Genomic DNA, 20739 nt, shown 5'->3' on the forward strand with positions numbered 1-20739 from the left:
AAAGATTCGTGACAAGGGACTTTTCTAACTGCAAACTACATATTGATATATATTCCAGGCAGTTAAAAAAAATGCCATTAGGGGTCGGGCAGTAGCACAGCAGGTTAAGCACACGTGGCACAAAGAGCAAGGACCAACTTAAGGATTCCAGTTGGAGCCCCGGGCTCCCCACCTGCAGGGGAGTCGCTTCACAAGAGGTAAAGCAGGTCTGTAGGTGTCTTTCTCTCCCCCTCTCTGTCTTCCCCTCCTCTCTCTATTTCTCTCTGTTCTATCCAACGACAGCATCAATAACAATATCTACAACAAAAATTTAAAAAAACAAGGGCAACAAAAATGGAAAATAAATAAATGTAAAAATATTTTTAAAAAATAATCATTTAAACAAAATGCCATTGTTGATTTTATTTTTATCATTTTTTTTCATGAATAGTGACCTTATTATTACTCTTATTACTCATGGGGGCTTCACTTGGTCGGGCAAGTACCTTTTTATTACTCATGATCTGGGCTCAAACTCCAACGACTACATAGGAGTACCACAGTGCTGGGGGATTTTGAGTGCTGGGGCATCACTTCCTCTCTTTATATAATTGAAATAAAAAGAAAAAAGAAAAAAAAAGTTGATTCAGTAGTGGTGCAGGACTGAAATAAAATAAAAAAATTAAAGCCCTTAAAGCTAATAATAACTTAATAGTGACTTATTTGCCTGTTTTCATATGTGCATATATATAAGAACACTTTAAAATTAAAAGATTTCTTTTCAAACTTGGTTTTGCAACTGTCAGAGATTTCATAAGCTTTCATTTTGTGAGCATACTCATCTTTTTTTTCCTTGTTCACTAGCTATATTCTGAGATTTGATTTTTAAACTATACAACTTACCAGAATCTTTCATCTTTTAATTTTTATTTTTACTTTATTTTTGTGTCCGGGGTTATTGCTGGAGCTCGGTGTCTGCACTACAAATCCACTGCTTCTGGAGGCTATTTTTTCCTTTTGTTTCCCTTGTTTATCGTTGTTGCTGCTATCATTATTGTTGTTATTGGTGTCATTCTTGCTGGACAGAGAGAAATGGAGAGAGAGGAGGGGAAGACAGAGAGGGGGGAGAGAAAGACAGCTGCAGACCTGCTTCACTTCCTGTGAAGCGACCCCCCCACCCCCTGCAGGTGGGGAACCGGGGGCTCGAACTGGGATCCTTATGATAGTCTGTGTGCTTTGTGCAATGTGCAGTTTGTGCCACATGCACTTAAACCACTGCACTACCGCCTGGTCCCCCAGAATCTTTTATCTTAACCATCATTTATGCTTATAGTTTAAGACAGTTGTCTTGTATATATTTGTATGGGGGAGGGGGAGATACACAGCACATTGTCACTTTTTTTTTTTTTTTTGGTAGTTGCTAAGACCCAACTTTGAGACAAAGACAGAGGGAAAGATACTACAGCACCAATGCTTCTTCAGTGCAGTGGGGGCTGAGCTCAAAACTGGGTCATACACATGGCAAAGCAGGTGCACTATCCAAGTGAGGTGTCTCTTAATTAATTCACTGTTAATAGTAGAAGTATATCTTAGGCCTTTTATAGTTTACATAAATTGAACACTGACCTTATAAAACAAAAAGGGTCTTGATGAACTTCAATATCTTGTAACTAAAAATGTATTTTTTTTATTAATTGCATGTAGGAAGTGACATTTTGCCAGGTATTACTTCATAAATATTCTATTTCTTACTGATGTTATTATTAGTAATACTACCATCTTAAAAGTATGATTTATAAGTAATAATAATGGTTCTCAAAAGCATGTTAATAAAGGCATTGTTAAATTGTGCATTAGTATGAAACTGGTTTAGAGACTTTCACCAAAACATGGGAAAAGGTGAAACAAGAAATATTAGAAAATTATTCATAGTCATGACTTCCTAAATATGAAGAAGAAGAAAAAAAAGAGTGGGTGTTTATAGCACAATTGTTATAAAACCAGACTCTTATACCTGAGGCTCCAGCGTCCCAGGTTCAATCCCCTGTACCACCATATAGCTCCAAATTCAATTCTGAACTTCATTATGAAATTTCTCCACTACTGCCTCTTTTTATCCTGATTTCAGAAAAGATAGTTCAATTTCCCCCTGAAGGAATATTAAGGCTCAGCATTCCAAAACAAATAATAAATCAAAAATCCTTGAAAGAACCATAAAGCTCAGGAAAAAAAAAAAGTATGGAGTTGATTGACATATTTATACAGTGATTGACAAGCTAGCATCCAGATTCCACTGACCAATATTTATAGGAAAGGAGTGGGGAATAAAGGGATTCTGCCAGTTTCTGTCTCTATTTATGTGCCATCCAAACCACCTTAGTAGGGGTGTGGGGAAGGACTGAGGCTGCATTAAAAAACATCCTCTGGGTTGGCTCTGTGGGACTTGCTTTGAACTCTTATTCATCATTATTTTATGTGGCAGCTTGTCTTTATGTTAGTGGAAAGGAAGAGAAAAACACAAGAGACTTGCCTTTAGGTTCTAAATCAAAAACTCTGCTTTGCTGATTGCTGGAGAGGCTTTTCAAAGGCAAAGCAAGTGGGGACATTAAAGCTTGTTTTTGTGCATCAGGAGCTGAGCTTTTAGGGTTTTTGTTTTAATTCTCAGAAGCCAGAGGATTATGTTTCAATATATCTTACATTCACCTGAAAGCAGCTCCAGCACTTTTTTATTTTTTGACTGACACTTGAAGATAAATCTGCGTAGGAAAACACACTTAAAGGAAACCGGCTGAAGGTGCAAGGAGGCATCTTATTGTCACAGGATTTCGAAACCTGAAGGACTCTGCCCACTGCCCCAACATACCTTTTCTTGATAGTGACCTCTAGTCGAAACACATTAAAGCAATTGCCTAAGACTTAATTTCAGTAAGTTAGGATGAGACCCTCCTGTGTGGACTCCGACTCGGCCTTTTATTACTCTGCCCTATACTGCCTCTAGCGTTAAGGTGGAGCAACTAGAAGGAGTGGGGCAAAAGAAGCCAAAGAATAGTCGCAGAGAGATTTTCCCAAGTAAGTGAACTACCTAAGGTTTCTCAGAGCAAAAGAAACACCCTGCTCATCCCAGGCTCTGCCACGGAATTCCTGTGACGCTAATTTTCAACTGTGAACAACTAGCCTGGGCCGGGGTAGCGGGGTGGGGTGGGGGTGCTAATTGTTTCTTTCTTGTCCTCTCTGATTTCATTCATCCTTTGGTTCCCTGAACATTTCATGAACTTGTTATTTAGAGCATAGCTTCCTCACCGCTGTCTAAAGCAGCTCGTTTAATTTTATCTCCCCCTGTAATTAATTCCCAAATCGTTTTTTCTGGCTTTCTCAAACTGTGAGATCAAGCCACAATGGCCACTTTAGGTGGACAGGAAATATCACTGCATTCCTTATTTCGACGAAAGTAATAGAGGATTGTCTTTTCTCTCTCTCTCTCTCTGATAAATGAGAGAGGATGAGAGCATTTTGTGGCCGCTAGTGAACATCCAAAGAGAGTAGCAGAAGGTAATGGGGGATCTGGGGCATGAGGCAGAAGGTGGGGTGGGGGAGCACATTTGTGAGAGGCACCGAGCAGACAGACTGCGTCCGCGGCCGCCCTGCCCCGCTACCGCTGGCACAATCACACCCGGAGAATAGGTTGGTGCCGCGGGTGGGCAAAGGCAATGCGTCAGACTTGGGGGGTGCGGAGGGCAGCACTGGAGCTGTGAAAGGTGTCTTTGTGCTCTACTGAGGTGGGGTGGGGAAGGAGGTGAGAGAAGCGGGAGCCCAGTGGGGACCCGGAGGCCGAGGTCTGGGGAGCCAGGTCCCGCCGCCACTCTCCTCTGCTGCGCTGGAAAGATCCGGGGAGCGCCAACCAGGAGGCCTTGTGGTGCTGGAAGGGTGGAGTCCAGGCCCCTAGATTCGCACTTATTGGAAAAGCAAATAATAGGAGGGAGATTGGGGGGTGGGGTGGCGGGCGGAGAGAGACCAGGGGGAAGCTGGAGAGATCCAAGGGCTTGCCTCCCCGCCCCCTCCCCTAGGTGGCAGAAGGAGCAGTCGGGCTGCTAGGGCGCAGCTCCTCCCCAGGCGCTCACTCTGCTGTCGGGAAGCTGCGGGGACTGTGGCCCCCGAGGAGGAGCCTCCCCCCTGCGCGGGGCAGCGCTGCCCCCACCCGGGGGAGAGCTGCCCTCTCTCCGCGACCCGGCCGCGTGGCTTGCGGCTTATTTTCCCAGCTGGCAAGCGTTGCGCTGCAGACAAGGGAATGCCTGTGGTGAGTTGTTTATTTTGTTGAAGTTTGCGGTGGGCCGAGGGGACGTGGGGGGCAAGCGGCAGGCAGCGACCGGGACTGTTTTGTTTAGGTCTCAGTCCACCTGTGTGGTATAAATCTGCCAGCCTCTAGACGGCTAGGGAGGAGGGGAACCAGAGTGAGAGAAACCCAGTGCTCCCAAAGGTTCCCTCCAACACACACACACACACACACACACACACACGATTTATTTATTTGCACTTGCAGTACTAGAACCACGTTGAAATCGGATTCTCCATTCCAGAAATCGGCTAGATCCTAACTTACATTATTGGCCCATTGCGCCCCATCAAGGCTTCCCGCACCCGCTGCCCGCTGCCCGCTGCACTGGCGCACAAGCTGGGACAGCTGACTGCTTAAGTTGCTTGTTAATTGAGAACAGAGAAGCTAAGGTTTCGATGTGACGGAGCTCCCTTGAAATTAGAGTAACTTGTTCTGATAGTTTCTGCCATGAAGTTCGTTCCTGAATGACCGACCTGCCCAACCCTACAAACTGGGGTCCCAGTTGGCCAGAGTTCCGCAGTCCTGAGGCTGGGGCTAGGTAGACAGTTTGTTCTTAGGGCAGCCCAAAGGAACCCCCGAGGCTGATGGCAGTCGTGACCATGACAGCGTTTGGCTGCAAGAAAACCCTAAATACATTAGCGAGCTGGTAAAGCTTTTAAGGCCTTCTCGGGAGTGGGTGGCTGGCTAATGAGAGGTTAATTTTGTTTCGAAGGGAAAGCTGCACTGGTTTCCTGAGATAAATGGACAGGAAGCGCATTACCTCCGCGCGCTGGCAAGCGGCTCCCAAATGCTTTTTGCACCTGCCGCTTTGAGCAACGGGAGCCGCGCAGCGCAGTCCTTAGGGATCACCCAGGCCCTTTTCTACATTCGGGCCATGAGCCCCACGCAGACCCCGGGTCCTCTGCTAAAAGGGGCACAGCGCTCATGCCGGTCTTTGGGGCTCTTCTCTCACACCCAGATCCTGTGTGTTCCGGAGCTCGGGTACCCTCACATCCCGGCAAGCCGCCTCCAGGAGCGAAAGGGTTAAGAATGATGTAAGTATCAATACAACCCATGAACTGTTTGCCTCTGTGCGGTCTGACTCGGGATTGTTTCAGCCCAGCCTTGCTTATACCGTGGACCCTTCTAAAAATGGGTCACACAGATCTCAACCCTGGGTTTGATGGTTCCTCTTGGTGGTCTGTGAAGCAGAGATGCTCTTGTTAGATTTCTGGAAATGTAGATATACTAACAGTAGGACAGTTAAGAAGACATCATACTAAGTTAAGTCAGGGTACTCCATTTTGGTTAGAAACCATTAATGATGCTGGCATGTATTTTAAGTATGTTTATATGTCGAGTTCATACAATGGGATATTTTTCTGGGCCCCTTGAATTTATGTACAGGTACCACCCTTCTGAAACTAAAGACAAAGGGAGAAAGAGTACAAGTGACAAAAAATAGAATGGATTTGTTAGTTGTCCTTGTTGTCACTTCACGATTTTTCCTGATTAAAAAATGTAAAACTTTTAATGAATCCTCTATTTTATAGCTGTATTCTAGCTTCCACCCCAGATGGATATTTGTAGTCTTAAAATTCTCCTTACCTTGCAGTATAAAGAGCTGGAGCAGTGGATGCACTATAAGTTATAATTCCACCATCTGATCTTTCTTCCCAAGTCGATGAAATCTTTTGCTAACAGAATTTGTCCAGCAACTGTGTCAACTGACTGACCTAATGTCTTGAAATAGGAACCACCTTGCGGCTTAATTGTGAAAATTAACATTTTCCTCTAGCCGGCTGAACACTTATGCAGCAATAAAAAGTGAATTGTTAGCCTTATAAATCTCGAGCTTGTCAAATTTTACAACAGAGGAGCAATAAAGCACCTTAGAAGAAACATAAGTTTTTTCCTCTAAAGAGCAGTTCCATGTCTCTACAACCAGAATTGACAGTGACTCAAGTGCGCCCTCTATTGATAAGAAAATTTAGAGCACTATATTCTTAAGTAACAGGATATGGTGGCAGGGGAGTAAAGAAGGGACCAAAAAAAATCAAAGGAAGTTCTTAACAGAAAGACCCAAACTAAACTGAATTTGATCCTTAAGTCTTGATTATATGTTGCAAAGTATGGACAACAAGATTAAATGTCTCTTCTATAGGAGTGAATTAACTGTTGGGTTAAGATAAAAAAAAAAAGATAAAACTTAAGTCTTTCTTTTTAAAAAAAAAATATTTTTATTCCCTTTTGCTGCCCTTTATTGTTGTAGTTATGATTGTTGTTATTGATGTCGTCGTTGTTGGATCGGACAGAGAGAAATGGAGAGAGGAAGGGAAGATAGAGAGGGGGAGAGAAAGACACCTGCAGACCTGCTTCACCATTTGTGAAGCGACTCCCCCTGCAGGTGGGGAGCCGGGGCTCCAACCAGGATCCTTATGCCGGTCCTTGCGCTTTGCACCACGTGCCCTTAACCCGCTTTGCTACCGCCTGACTCCCAACTTAGTCTTTCTTAACTAACTAAATAGAAAACCTTTATATATGAGTACTTCTTAAAGGTCATTTACCAGTATCCCGTTAACTGTATTGCAATGATTATAGGTAGCAATTGGGGAAAAGCACATTTTTTACTCTACTGGCATTTTATTTAGTGTTATCTAAAAATCATCTCAGATAACTCCCCCCAAAAGTCATGTCTCCAGGCAACTCTAAAGCTATTATTAAGCATATTATGGATGTACACACGGCTTGGATTATATCTTGGGCAGTGAAAGGTGTACTTGCCACTTGAGTCATCATAATATGTAATGAACAATGAAAAGCTGTAGTGAAAAAATAGGCAGGTATTCTCCTTTGGGGACTTAGTGGTTTGTATAATTCATGTTTCTAATGAGTACATTTCTGTGATTAAAGACTTGCTCTTAACTACCCGGATCCATTGATTAGCACATTGTAACATGTGTTATATTAATGAATCCATGGTTGATGTAAAATTCTGAATTAAAGATTCTGAGCAGGGCAGAGTTACAAACTGTGATCTAGATATAAGTGAATTTAAAATGGCAGCCCTAAGCTCTCTGGGGAACTGCAAAACAGTGGAAGGCTGTAGGAAGTGATTTTGAGGACATTCTTGAGATTAGAAACCACTTCACACTTACTGATAACAAATTGGAACCTATCATCAATCTTACAATATGCATTTCTGTGTCTCCACTTGGCAAACTCTTTTCTGGCAGACTTCTTTCCTCATTTCTTGATCAATCCAATCACAAAAGTAAAACTGACCTGCCACTGAATTAATCTAATAGACTCTGAAAATTTGTGGAAAAGCCACCGAGCAACAACAAATCATAGCATAATTACATTGCATTAAAAACTCACCATCCTCATTAATCTAATTACACTGTAACCGAACACGTTGAAGTTCGCCCACTCTCAGACCCCTCCCCGCTGCTTTCAGGAAGGGAAATGTCAAAAGAAACAACACCTGAGCCTTGCACACCTGCCAGCAAATACCTCCGGGAGTTGATGGGTCCCTTCCCAGCCCATTTGATCTGCCTGGGACCACAGAGTCTTGTTGGGATTTCCAGCCCAGCCTGCTTTACAAAAATTCCGCAACAGGCTACAAACGCGGCTCCGCAGTGTGTGGTTGCGTTCTTGAGAACCTGCACTCAGTAAAAACACCCGTTTCCTCCTAGGAGCCAGAGTTAAGAGGGCAGAATAGGAATGATAAAAGGAGACGAAAAAAAAAAAAGCTTGTGGGAAGTGAAACCTGGTATATTAATTAATTCAAGGAGAGGTCAAAGACCAGCTGCTTTGTAAGGCCGGCTTTGGAGAATTGCAGTCCTCCGTTTCTACTGGGTGCGAGGAAACAGCCAGTCGCGTATGGGGAGGGGAGAAAGCGGAGGAGAGTGAAAAGAAAGGAGAAGCGTGGAGGCTGGGCCGAAGCGCAGTGTACCAGACCCGCAATCCACAGACGCGGAACTCGAATTACTCTGTGCAGGCTGGAGACCCGAGGAGGCGCGGGGGCGGGCGTTTGGGGTTTCTGTGATTGGCTCGTAGGGTCAAGCGAATTCGCGCTCGGAGCCAATGGGGAGGCAGGAGTGGGCGTGACCTAGGCTGGTGGCGACGCGGATTGGTGGGTAGAGGACAGGGCCGTGCAGCAGTGCGGGGCTGAGATTGATTGACCGCGGGGCCCTCCGCACAGATACCCGGGCGGCCGGCGGCTACTCGCTGGGGTGCGCGCGCGGCCGGCGGCTCCACACCCCGCTCTCCGTGCCAGCCGAGCCCACGCTGGCTGCAAGCGGGACGTCCGCGCGTCTGGGGTCTGTCTCCACACTCGCTCACGGTCTTTGTGTCTTTTCTCCCTCCTCTCTCCCCTTGCCTCCGGCTGCCGCTGCGATGCCGCTGCGCCCCGTGGTCGCGACCGCCGACTCGCTCCGCCCGCGGCGCCCCGCTCGCTGCGGTGGCGGCGGTGGCGGCCGCTCTTCGACGCGGGTCTGAAGGAGGAAGAAGAGGAAGCGAGGCCTGTCCCCCGGCCCATGCCGCTGCCACGGCTCCACACCCGCCACGGCGCCCGCGCCGCCGCCCTCGCCGGAGCCCACGAGACCTGCATGGACGGGCATGGGCTTGAGAGCAGCAGCACCTTCCTGCGCCGCCGCCGCCGCCGCTGCCGCCGGGGGGGAGCCGCGCCCCCGCCTCTGCCCGCCGCCGCCGGCGCTGCTGCTGCTGCTGCTCAGCCTCGGGCTGCTCCACGCAGGTACAGGACGCGGGCGGGGTCAGCCCCAGGCCCGAGGGCTTTGTTCCCTGAGCCCCCCGAGTCCGGCAGTCTGCTCGCTAGGGCGGCTGGGTGCGACGGGAAAGGACTCCAGGAGCGCCCCCCACGCCCGGCACCCACCTAAGCGGGGCTGCAGCGCGCTCGCCATCGGGGCGGCGCGCCCGCCATCGGGGCGGCGCGCCCTGTGCACCCGGGAGAGGCCGCCCTTCTCCCCGCACCCACCCTCCTCCTCCTCCTTCCCTCCCGCTTTCTCCTCCTCAGGTCGGCCCGTCACCCCTCCGAGAGCCGCTAATGAAAGATTGAACGGGTGGAGGGTGGCGGGGGCTGAGCGCCCTGGACAAATGTTCTGGCTGCTCTTTATTGCTCCTTGCACTGGTGTTTACTGAAAGTCAGGCGGGGATCAGGTTTCCGCCGCCGCAGCCTCGCAGGGGAGACAAGGAGCCTTGTGCTGCTTCTGCTGGGGTTGGCGGGTGGGTGGTAGGTAGGAGGCGAAGAAATCGCAGCAGATGAAAAGATTTCCACCCGAGTTTGAGAAGCCCGGAGTTAATCTCCCAAGTCACGGGAACTTTCCTTACTCGGGGATTTCTTCTGTAGTTGAGAAAGCTGTTTTTAATTCGGCTTTCGAGCTCTCTGGGAAAAAGAGAGAGAGAGAGAGAGGGAAAGAAAAAAAAAATGGTGCTTTTGTGGCTAGCCGCGTGTTTTCGAGTTCCGGGAGGGGTTGACAGATCTCAGACTGCTTTCTGAAGATGGGTGTTTTCCCCTGCCGAAGCAGCTGAGGATTTTTGTTCTTAGCAAAGTAAGCCTGCAAGACGAGCCTTCTATAGCCTCGGCTACCTATTTTTCTCTTGTTCATTAACACGTTTTGTGCCAGTTATTGTCTCAGTGAGATCTAAGACACACCTCGCAGAAACAGTATCAACTTAGAGGAGTTTGTCTAGATAAATAATTTTTTACTACCAGAATTGGAAGAGAACTATCTTTTAGTTTGAGAACAGAGTAGTGGTTAGTTTTCCTTGGATATCTTTTTGTCATGAGAGTAGACACAATGCTCTGATGTAGAGAATTCAGAATTTTAAATATCCCCCAACGATGCGTGGTCACAGCCATTTATTAAGTCATACCTGCGGTGCTAGGAAGCAGGAAGTTCTTTCAATTAATGGAGGAATGTCACTTAAACAAGACAGTTTATTATTTTTAACATTGCATTGTGATGTAGCAGCTGCATTTTAACATTTAACTTGAGAAATTGGACTGAACCTTAATAAAGAATATAAAAGAGGTGGGGTTAGATAGCATAATGTTTATGCAAAGGTACTTTCATGCCTGAGGTTCTGAGGTTCCAGGTTCAATCCCCAGCACCACCATAAGCCAGAGCTGAGCAGTGCTCTGGTAAAAAAAAAAAAAAAAAAAAAAGAGTGTGTGTGTGTGTGTGTGGAAGTTTTACAGCAACTAAGGCTTTAAATTAGTGGCTTTAAACTGAATGACTTTTTCTAAGTTGCAATGGGATGTTTTGTTGAAAGATATATTCTGGGGGTGATTTTTGTGTTGGGGGTCTTGGGGGATGTTTCCATTATTGTCAAGTTTGGGTTTCTTGAAATGGAAATGGAAGTGCTGCAGAGCTGTTGCTCTCTGGATTGCTTGGATGCTGTTTATTTTACTTGCCATAGGGTTCTATGGCAGGATTGGAATGTGGTCCTTAAAATTTCTTTACTGGCCTATGAAAGACAAAACAAGCTTGGTTAAGAGTTTTAGAACTTGGAATGTGAAATTTGTCTCAGTATGTACCCTTTAAATACTAAAATCACCACCAGGTTCTACCTAGGATTGTTAATGGTAAGTGATTTCTGTGGCCGGACTTGTTGGGAGTTGAGCAATTAATCTAGTTATAGTGCTCCTTTTGAAAGGTTTCTTTGAAGAGCTGCGCTATTGAAATGTAAGGGTTGTTGCTCAGAGCAGGGAGCCTAGCTGAGTGCTTTTTACAGATGGGCTACCATATGTTTTATGCCTGGATCCATATAATTTGCCTCAGGACCCCATATGGCTCCACATTTCATTTAATTCAACTTCAGCGTATCTCATTTCTTTTATTTTTGGCTGGCAATTGTACTGCACATTCACACATTCACTCCTGCCATTGAGGAAGCTGTCATTAATTGGTGAGGTCTTTATGTCTAATTCTTTAAAGAAAGCTCAAGGCCCACAAATCCTTTAGCAGTTTCATTAACAGGAATGACAGTACAATCTTGCCAATGACAGATAATCTGACTCAAAAAATTAAGAGAGAAGAAACCGCAGATTTTAAGTTTTGCCCTTGGGGAATAAGGAGCATTTTTGTTTATTTTATTTTTTCCTTTAAATAAACACTTGTAATTCCTGAGTGTGGGTCCAATATGGGAGTTACTTGCTTACTCATCCACTTCATGGTCTTGACTACATCCTTGAAATTGTTTCTGTGTTGCATTGTCTTGGCATTTTGACAGGAGGCTTACTTGACCGCCTCTAACAGGCAAAGTGTGTATTGTCATTATAAATTCATGAAGCCTGGATATTTCTGGGTGTACGCTGCCAATTAGTCATTATACAGAAGCTTGCAATGAAGCTGAAACTGCTGACCCAATAACACTTTCTCCCTAGTTAGCTTCCTTCCCTCCCATCATCTTTAATGGAAAAGACTGTCAGAACCCGAATCTAAAGCGAAAGAAACCAAGGAGCAAGGAGTTCTGTTTTATGTGAGATTTAGCCACCTATCTGCTATGAAAAAGGGAAGTGGGAGGAGACTAACTAGGATCTGGGAATCTAAAATCTTCCCTGCTGAACAGTTGCATCTGCATTTCCATGCTGTTCTTACGTTTGATTTTTTTTTTATGACTATTTGAAATAATTATAAGTAAGTGTATGCTCAGATAGATTTTATAGACCATAAAAAGAGCAAATGGGCTCTGCAAGTTTAGCGGAAAGTTCTCGTGCGGTCATTCACTTGTGGTGTGTTGCTGAGTGATCTCGGCCTAGTTTTGAGTTTCTTGCTTTCTGTTTGCTTTAATTTTAAAAAGAGAAAAAAAAAGATACAACAGCTACTCAAGTCTTTTCAGCCATTAAGTACTATTGTGAGAACCAGTAGAAGGAACATGGAGATAAAAGGGGAAAAAACCCATGTCTTGGACTTTATATTAACCATGTGTGATCCAACCAATATTAACCATGTGTGATCCAACCAAACAATACCTTTTGTATCCCTTGGCCTGAATTATCCCATCTATAAAAGGACATTAATGCCATCTAAAGGTTTTTATTGCAATTGTGATTTTATGCTTTTTTTTGTATAAAAGTAACTGAAAATGATTTGATATACTCAGGGAAATTCTGGAAATATTACGGCTGCTTTTGTCAACTTTAAAATAAGCAAGCATAAAAAAGGACAAACAGTTGAAAGTATTTCTGTGAAATTTTTTAGTGCAATTTAGTAATAGCTGTAAATAGCTCCTAAGTGTCTGATAGTTTTAATTTTCTCCATTTCTCTGGTTAAAGTGACTGAATACCCAGCCTATCATACATTTTTTCCCCCCTTTTGGACATTGATATTTAAAAATGTGAGGCGGGGAGGAAGGTAGGGGTTGTCTCCAGAGATTGTCATTTCCCCTCCTGACATTATTTTTCCCCATAAATGAAGTCAGAAATGAAAATTTCATTTATTCCAGAATTATCTAATTGAAATTTAAAAGCACCTTGCTACTGAAAAGATTAAAATATCTTCCTAAAAAGGATATGGGGGTTAGTTTTAGGTCTTTTTTTAAAACATCTTTGTGTGTATTTCCATTTATTATTGAATAGAGACAGAAATTAAGAGGGGAGGGAGAGAGAGAAATGGAGAGACACCTGCAGCCCTGTTGCACCACTCCTGGAGCTTCCCCCCTGCAGGTGGGGACCAGGGCCTTGAACCCTGGTTCGTTCTTATGCGCTGTAATGTGAGCACTTAGTCAGGTGTGCCTGGCCCCCAGTTTTAAGTCTTTATCAGATGAAATATTTTTTTAAAGTTCCTTTTTTAATATTTATTTATTCCCTTTTGTTGCCCTTGTTATTTTATTGTTGTAGTTATTATTGATTTCGTCATTGTTGGATAGGACAGACCAGAAGTGGAGAGAGGAGGGGAAGACAGAGGGGGAGACAAAGATAGACACCCGCAGACCTGCTTCACCGCCTGTGAAGCGACTCCCCTGCAGGTGGGGAGCTGGGGGCTCCAACCAGGATCCTTAACACGCTGGTCCTTGTGCTTTGCACCACGTGCACTTAACCCACTGCGCTACCACCCGACTCCCGGATTAAATCATAAGTCAGGATAATAGTCTTAAATTTATTATGCCCCCATGTTTAACTAAATGTTTATTTAATAACATTCTACTGGTTATTTTTGCCATCTAGATTATGAGCTATAAGATCTTTTGTGCCTGAAAAAGATCACAAAGTTCTGTATAATCACCTTATCATTTTTCAGATTAGAAATAGAAGACTTGAAGAGATTAAGAGAATTCTTTAGAGACCTATAAAGACTTTAAATAACATACAATGTATGTTACATTCCTGTATGTTTGAGCGAAGTAATAAAGGTATTTTTCCCCTTATTCTATTTCTTATATTGTGAACCCAAATATTAAGTCACCTAGCATACATGATTCATGTGGTCTTAGAAATTTTGTGCTTTCACAGACTTTATAAGTTTTTATCTGAGAATCATGGGTAAAACATCTAAAACTTTTTAAAAATGTATTTATGATCCGATAGAGACAGAGAATTTGAGAGAGGAGAGGAAGAGAGACAGACATCTGCAGCCCTGCTTCACCACTCGTGAAGCTTTCCCCCTGCAGGTGGAGACCAAGGGCTTGAACCTGGCTCCTTACGAGGCTCCTTATGCACTGTGCTGTGTGTGCTTAACCAGGTGTACCACCGCCTGGCCCCCTATCTAAAACTTTAATATTAAGGCAAAATACTTGATTTTTTACATTACTTTTAACTTTGCTTAAGTCAAATTGATATAAGGAGGAAATAAAGTTTATCTGTACTCTGAGAAATCTGTGTCTTACAGTTTTCTAGTTCTGTTTCTTACATTTAAAAAAAAAAAAGCTAGTGGAATTATCTATAGGGTGGTTTCAGCGTTGTGCGCTTTTACTGCTAAACAGTTTGGGAGCTGGAGCCCTTGAGTGGTGGGAGTTAAGGAAATTAATATAGGGTGGAGGTGGATATCATAATGGTTATGCAAAGAGACTCATGTCTGAGGCTCCAGAGTCCCAGGTTCAATCCCCAGCACCATAAGCCAGAGTTGAGCAGTGTTCTGGTAAAAAAAAAGTAATAAAAAAAAAGGAGAAGGAGAAGAAGAAAGAAAAAATGAATATATACCTTGGTCATATGAATCACTTTTCCCCCTTCACTTCATTTTTTAAGACAACATTTATTCTTTCTAGAAGTACAGAATTTAAATGTCAGTAAATGCAAGTTGTTGACAAGCATCACTCTAGAAATGCAGAATAACTTAGTATCTGGATACCCCCTCCTAAAATCAGACTAGAATAGATAAGCTATTTTATCTAGTCATGCTATAATTTCGGGGTTTCCCCCTGCCTGAGGTGTGGAAACTTTAATCATGGTTTTGTGCATAGATAATGCTTTCCTGAGCAGATTACTTAGGCTTTTTTTTTTTTTCTCCAAAACCAAAATTAAGTCCACATCTTGGTCTTTGAGCCAAAAAAAAAAAAAAAAAAAAAAGTCAAAATCAATAAACAATAGGAAGTAGAGCAAATATTTTATTTACTACTCCCTTGTGATTTTAACCTAAGAACACCAGGCTGAACAACATGTTCGTTCACATTGGCCCTGGCTTAAAGTTTTTTTTTTTCCTGCTTAAAGTTTAATGGTGACTGACTGTTTGCAGTTTTTCTCCTAGTGGCATAATTTAAGAGAAATGCAGAAACAATGCAGTCCTATTTTTGACGGCCTTCTTAAAATAGGAGTAGATGAAGTAGAACAAGCAGTTCCCAGAGGAGAATATCATTTTCTCATGCAGCTCCGGAAGTTACGAAGCATTTAGATTGCTTGGTCTTGTCTTCTTTCCCTTAGGTGACTGTCAACAGCCAGCCCAGTGTCGAATCCAGAAATGTACTACAGACTTTGTGTCCCTGACTTCACACCTGAACTCTGCCATTGACGGCTTTGATTCTGAGTTTTGCAAAGCTCTACGCGCCTATGCTGGCTGCACCCAGAGAACTTCAAAAGCCTGCCGTGGCAACCTGGTATACCATTCTGCTGTGTTGGGTATCAGTGATCTCATGAGCCAGAGGAACTGTTCTAAGGATGGACCCACATCCTCTACCAACCCTGAAGTGACCCATGATCCTTGTAGCTATCACAGCCACGCGGGAGCCAGAGAATACCGGGGAGGGGACCACAACCCTCCCAATTACCTTTTTTGTGGTTTGTTTGGAGATCCTCACCTTAGAACTTTCAAGGATCACTTCCAGACGTGCAAAGTGGAAGGAGCCTGGCCACTCATAGATAATAACTATCTTTCGGTTCAAGTGACGAATGTGCCAGTTGTCCCTGGATCCAGTGCTACTGCTACAAATAAGGCAAGTACATGTTTTTCTTCTTCTTACTTGTAACTCTCAGATGGTTATTTCTTCAGGCAGCTTTTGAACTGTAATACGAAAGATCTGGTTTTGAAAGGAACTTTTTTGGTTCTCTTGGAAAGCAGTGAACCAAGGGTTGATCAAGGATTAAATGGAAATTATTTAGTAAAGAATTTCTCTCCGTTATTTTAGGGTTTGTGTAAAATGTGGCTCTAAATTTAAATAGGCAGTGATACGAAAAAAATAAAAAGTAAACAGTGAGGTTGAGTTTTCCAGGGGTAAGGCGAAGACTTTAATGAAAATGTGAGGTGTTTTTTTTTTCTTTCTTTCAGTGATTTCCTTGTGAGCTTAATATGTGTGGGTAACTGACTTTTCTTGAAGAAATTCTTGTTGATATATATCAGATTCCTCCAGTGGGTGTTCTGGATAAAGAAAACTGTACAATCTGAGGCAGTGATCCATCAGAGAACATATTTTATTATAAATTTGGAAGCTCTAGTGAAATGTAATGGCCATAAGCCAACTTCCCAATAGCAGTCCCAACATGGTGTTTTAGTTACTGACCTCCTGATGACCACAGAAGTTAAGCAAGTGAGTGTTGCAGAAGAGTTCTATATATTCCCCTGTAATTTCAGAATAGTGACTTAAGTGAGAAGTGAGGGGACACTAACTAAATTTAAGTTTACTCTGCCTACCTGTCATTGTCTTGTGGTTACTGTTTGCTTTAAAGAAACTAAAGCTGAGTAGAGATCCTTTTAGCAACTTTAGGGCACCAGAGTCTTAAATGCAAGTAGGAGTTATCAGTTGGATTTCCAGCTACCAGTCAGCTAGTTCAGTTATTAGTAGATAAAGAAGGTCAGCAGGGGTTTTCTCTAAAATAATATCCCACATAACCATAATGAGCCCCTCCCTATCAATTTTCCAACCACAAAATCACACATCCCATCTTGTTTAATTTCCTTTGTTAAATTGGTTTAGATTGGCATAAAGTTGACAGAAGATCAAGGTTCTGGGGCCAGGTGTGGTGTGGCACACCTGGTTGAATACTATGTTACAGAGCACAAGGACCCAGGTTTGAGCCCCTAGTCCCTACCTATAGGGGGAAAAAGCTTCACAAGTGGTAAAGCAGGGCTGCAGGTGTCTCTGTCTCTCTTCCTCTGTGTCTCCCCCTACCCTCTTGATTTCTGTCTGTCTCTATCCAATACATAACGATAATTTTTTTATGAACTATTAAGTATTTTGCTTGGCATTCTGTGGGGGGAATTTTTGCATCCCTCCCCTCCCAAGAGATATCTGGAGGCATTCAGGCATGTCACAAACCTAAGATTAGAAGTGATTGCTCTGAGCAAAAATGACTGTCACATTGGCCCAGACTTCTTAGGGAAACTCCAAAATATTTACACTTCAACAGGCAATAAAAACCCAAGCTTGCCTTCTGCCTTATCAAATCCAGCATGCCAAACTTTTCTTCTTCTGGTTTTTAAGTTTATAAATATTTTCCGTGTCCTGTGTATTAATATGTATACATACAAATATTATTCTAAAAGTTAATGTAGTTAAGAAGTTACATGAGAAGCAAGACCAAAAATCCATGACAGGTACAGTCATGAGATATATACAGCCTGGAAGTAATCTCTGGAAAATTCTGAAAAATTGAGAGGATGATACTATTGGGAATAGAGAAGGTCATCATCAGTGATTACACAGATAATCTAGAATTTGGAGGGACAGAATAGCCTTCAGACAATATATTGAGATTAGTAATGTGGAGTGCGTGAGACTTGTTGATTCTTGATTCTTTTTATTATAAGCCCAAAGTTTCATTTGCTTTTCCTTCCATCTGGTCACATGTCACTTCTACTCATATTTGTCTCCTTTTTACTAATTGTGGTGCAAATATTTAGAGATAGGCAAGTTGCCTTGTGATTATTAATCCTGTGTACCTGTAGTATTATATATGGATATGTAACAGTTGATGTTGAAGTACTTTTAAGTCATTCCACTTTGGTTGTAGTTAAATCCATCACACTTTTTAAAGCAAGTTAATAAATAAAAAGAACAACTTTCATTTTCTTCCTCTGTTTGGTGTAACAGTCAGAGGCTTTATCCATTCCAAAAGTGAAGTGGAGGCATGCAACAGAAAAAGGAATTCTCCTCTGACTTAGACTAAAGTATTTCCTACATCTGGTGACCGTGCTGTCCAGCAGCAAATTACTCTATAGCTTCACTACCCTGTGTGTGTCTGTCCTTTACCACCTTTTTTTTTTTTTTAACTCTCCAAAGTATCTGGAAGCTTACCATTGATGAACAATGCTGGTGAAACCAAGAAGCTAAAGCCCAGAATTCTGCAGTGCTATTTCCTTTCTAAGGCCAAAATAAAAAAAACTTTTGAAAATTCTAAACTTTAAAAGAAAATGATTTAAAAAAAATTGATGGTAATAAAAATAAAATTATGAAGCAAAGATATATGTGAAATAAGTTCAGAAATGTCTGGTATTTTGGGTTTGGTTTTCCCCCCCTCCTTGATGTCTTCTGCAATAATCTGTTTTGCACAAACACTAGCTCTAGTAAGACCGGTAACTACATACATAGACCACAGAGCTAAAATTGCTCATGCAGATAATGTATTATTCTTATATCAAGCATTTCTATAGCCCATGTGCTCAAATCTCCCTACATTTGGGGCCCAGAACTGTGTCCCCCTTTTTAAGCACACATGCTACAATGCACAAGGATCCAGGTTCAAGCCCCTGATCCCCATCAGTGGGGGAGGGAACCTTTACAAGTGATGAAGCAATGTTGTAGGTGTCTCTGCTCTTCCTCTCTCTAGCTCCCTTTTCTCTCTTAATTTCTCTCTGTCTCTATCTGATCAATAAATCTCCTTACATTAAAAGACTGACCAATGTTGTCATAAAGGTTGACCAACATTGAAATGGTTGTATTTAAACATTCACTACCTTAAGCGCTGAACTCAGTCCAGACCTTCCTTCACATGGCAGCTTGGTCCTAGAAACATGATATTTGGAGCCAGTTGTCTTCATACCTATCTTTGTGAGTTTTACTTGCCCCTAAATGTCAATCTTTCCCTCATCACAAAAAGGCATAACTCAGAGACAATTCTAAACCACAGAACGGAAGAATATGAAGTCATCTATATGCAGTGAGTATGGCCATCAAGGCCTTCAGTACTCAACATCGTGGCCTCACCGCTGTTCACCTGCTTTCTCACCCCCTTTGCCTGGGACTTACAAGGTGCTTTTCCACTTGATCACAGTGTACTTCCTCTGCGCATCTAGTTTTTGATTGGTTGTGCCTTCCACTCCCTCTCCTTGGAAGAGTCAGATAGGTGTGTACCTCAGGGAGAGGCCAGGGCTGGTTTTTCATCTCTCCGCCCCGGGGGCAGCAGGGTTTCTGGCACACCTAAATACCTGGGCTGAGATCCACATCAGTTCTTCGCCATCTTTCCCACCTTTGGCTGTGAGAGGCAGCTTCAGGCCTGCAGGCACAGGAGGAAAGTGGGCTGAGAAAGACAGGTTTGGAATTGGCAGATGGCTGCACAAGGGCAGAAAAGCAGTTTTTGTTAGGGGGTGGGGAGGGGAGCCCACACACTTTGCACTCCAGAAAGGATCTATGTTAGTAGCTTTCCTGGGTCTGGCGCAGATAACGCTGATCATTTGTGGGGGTGCTTGGCTTCTGTATCTTTTCTGTTATAGTCCCTTTGCCAATCCTTTATTCCCAACTTTTTATTTCACTTTATTTTTAGTAGACTCAAGGATTTGTATATACTATGAAATAAAGTCTCCATTTTGAGAAAGTGTGCCACATTTTGCAAATGCACTCAAGTATGTATGTTAAAACCACCAAGTGCATTTAAAATGAGTCCTTTCCAAAAGAAATGCCAAGAGTGTGTTTACTATTGACCTAAACAATGGCAATGTATTTAAACGTTATTTTTGCAACTAATTGAATATCTTTGCTTTATTGTTCCTTGTCTTTTGATGTAATTATGTTCTTCCCATCACTCTAGTTTTCTTACCCTATATTTGGATCTCAGTAAAACAAAGTTACATGTAAGAAGGAAGATGAGGAATGATAACAAGTCCTTTTATAGATTGGCTACACATTTTTCCCTGAGATGGTCCTTTTCCTAAGACTGTTGTTCCCTTGTTTGCCCAAACCAGATAACTTTTGGGCCAGGTGAGGGGACATAGAGGTCCTTCATGAGTTTTCGCTGCTGTCACAGGCAATTCCTGGGCAGCAGCACTCAGTGTCTTTCCAAAGTCTGGAAAGAAACCCTTGTCAATCAGGGCGTGTATGTGTGTGTGTGCATGTGTGTATGGAAACATAGATATTTTCTAAATCCAGAACTATCCCTAACTATGAAACTCAACTTTATTATAAATCCCTGGCCAAAAAAAAAATGTAGGAAGAATGATTTTATTTGGTTCCTTCTTGCTAGATTTCTTCAGCAAATTCTATATTGCAGGACATTTTTTTTCTTTTTTTTTTTACTTATTTATTTTTTATTAATGTTTTACATTCAACAGTAAATACAATAGTTTGTACATGCATAACATTCCCCAGTTTCCCATTTAACAATATGTGCAGGACATTTTTTCATGATAAAATTCTTCATAATGCTATACACCTAAAACTTATATAATCTTATAAGCCAGTGTAACCTCAATTCTTCTCCTCCCCCTCCCCCCCTCACCCCCACCCAACCCACACTATAGGCCAAGAGATAGCTCCCTGGGTAGAGCTCATGCACAACTGTGCCTGAGGCTCAGGGCTAAGACCCAGTACTAGATGAAAACAGTGTGCACTGCACCTCAGGGCCGCTGCCTGGGTGATGGAGGGAAGCTATGATGTCTCTCCTCTCATCTCTCCATTTCACCTCACTTACACACACACACACACACACACACACACATTATAGTAATAATAAAAAATAGAAAATTTGGGCTGGGCAGTAATGCACCCAGTTGAGACCATATGTTGCCATGCACAGGGATCCATATTTATGCCCCCTGTCCTCACCTGCAGAGAGGAAGCTT

The 20739-nt window shown here is 43.0% G+C and overlaps 1 protein-coding gene across 1 annotated transcript in view; it reads left to right on the top strand.

Annotated features, from left to right (window-relative positions):
- Positions 1–3969: 3969 nt before the first annotated feature.
- Positions 3970–20739, top strand: part of RGMB (repulsive guidance molecule BMP co-receptor b) — a 32096-nt gene continuing 15326 nt past the window's right edge. Inside the window, exons 1-4 of the mRNA XM_060201202.1 lie at positions 3970–4273; positions 5271–5346; positions 8797–9050; positions 15174–15682. Of these exons, the coding sequence (XP_060057185.1) occupies positions 5342–5346; positions 8797–9050; positions 15174–15682 (768 nt within the window). The 5' untranslated portion in view covers positions 3970–4273; positions 5271–5341. The remainder of the gene's footprint in view (positions 4274–5270; positions 5347–8796; positions 9051–15173; positions 15683–20739) is intronic.

Source organism: Erinaceus europaeus, chromosome 11, assembly GCF_950295315.1.
Source record: "Erinaceus europaeus chromosome 11, mEriEur2.1, whole genome shotgun sequence".
In the NCBI taxonomy this organism is placed as follows: domain Eukaryota; kingdom Metazoa; phylum Chordata; class Mammalia; order Eulipotyphla; family Erinaceidae; genus Erinaceus; species Erinaceus europaeus.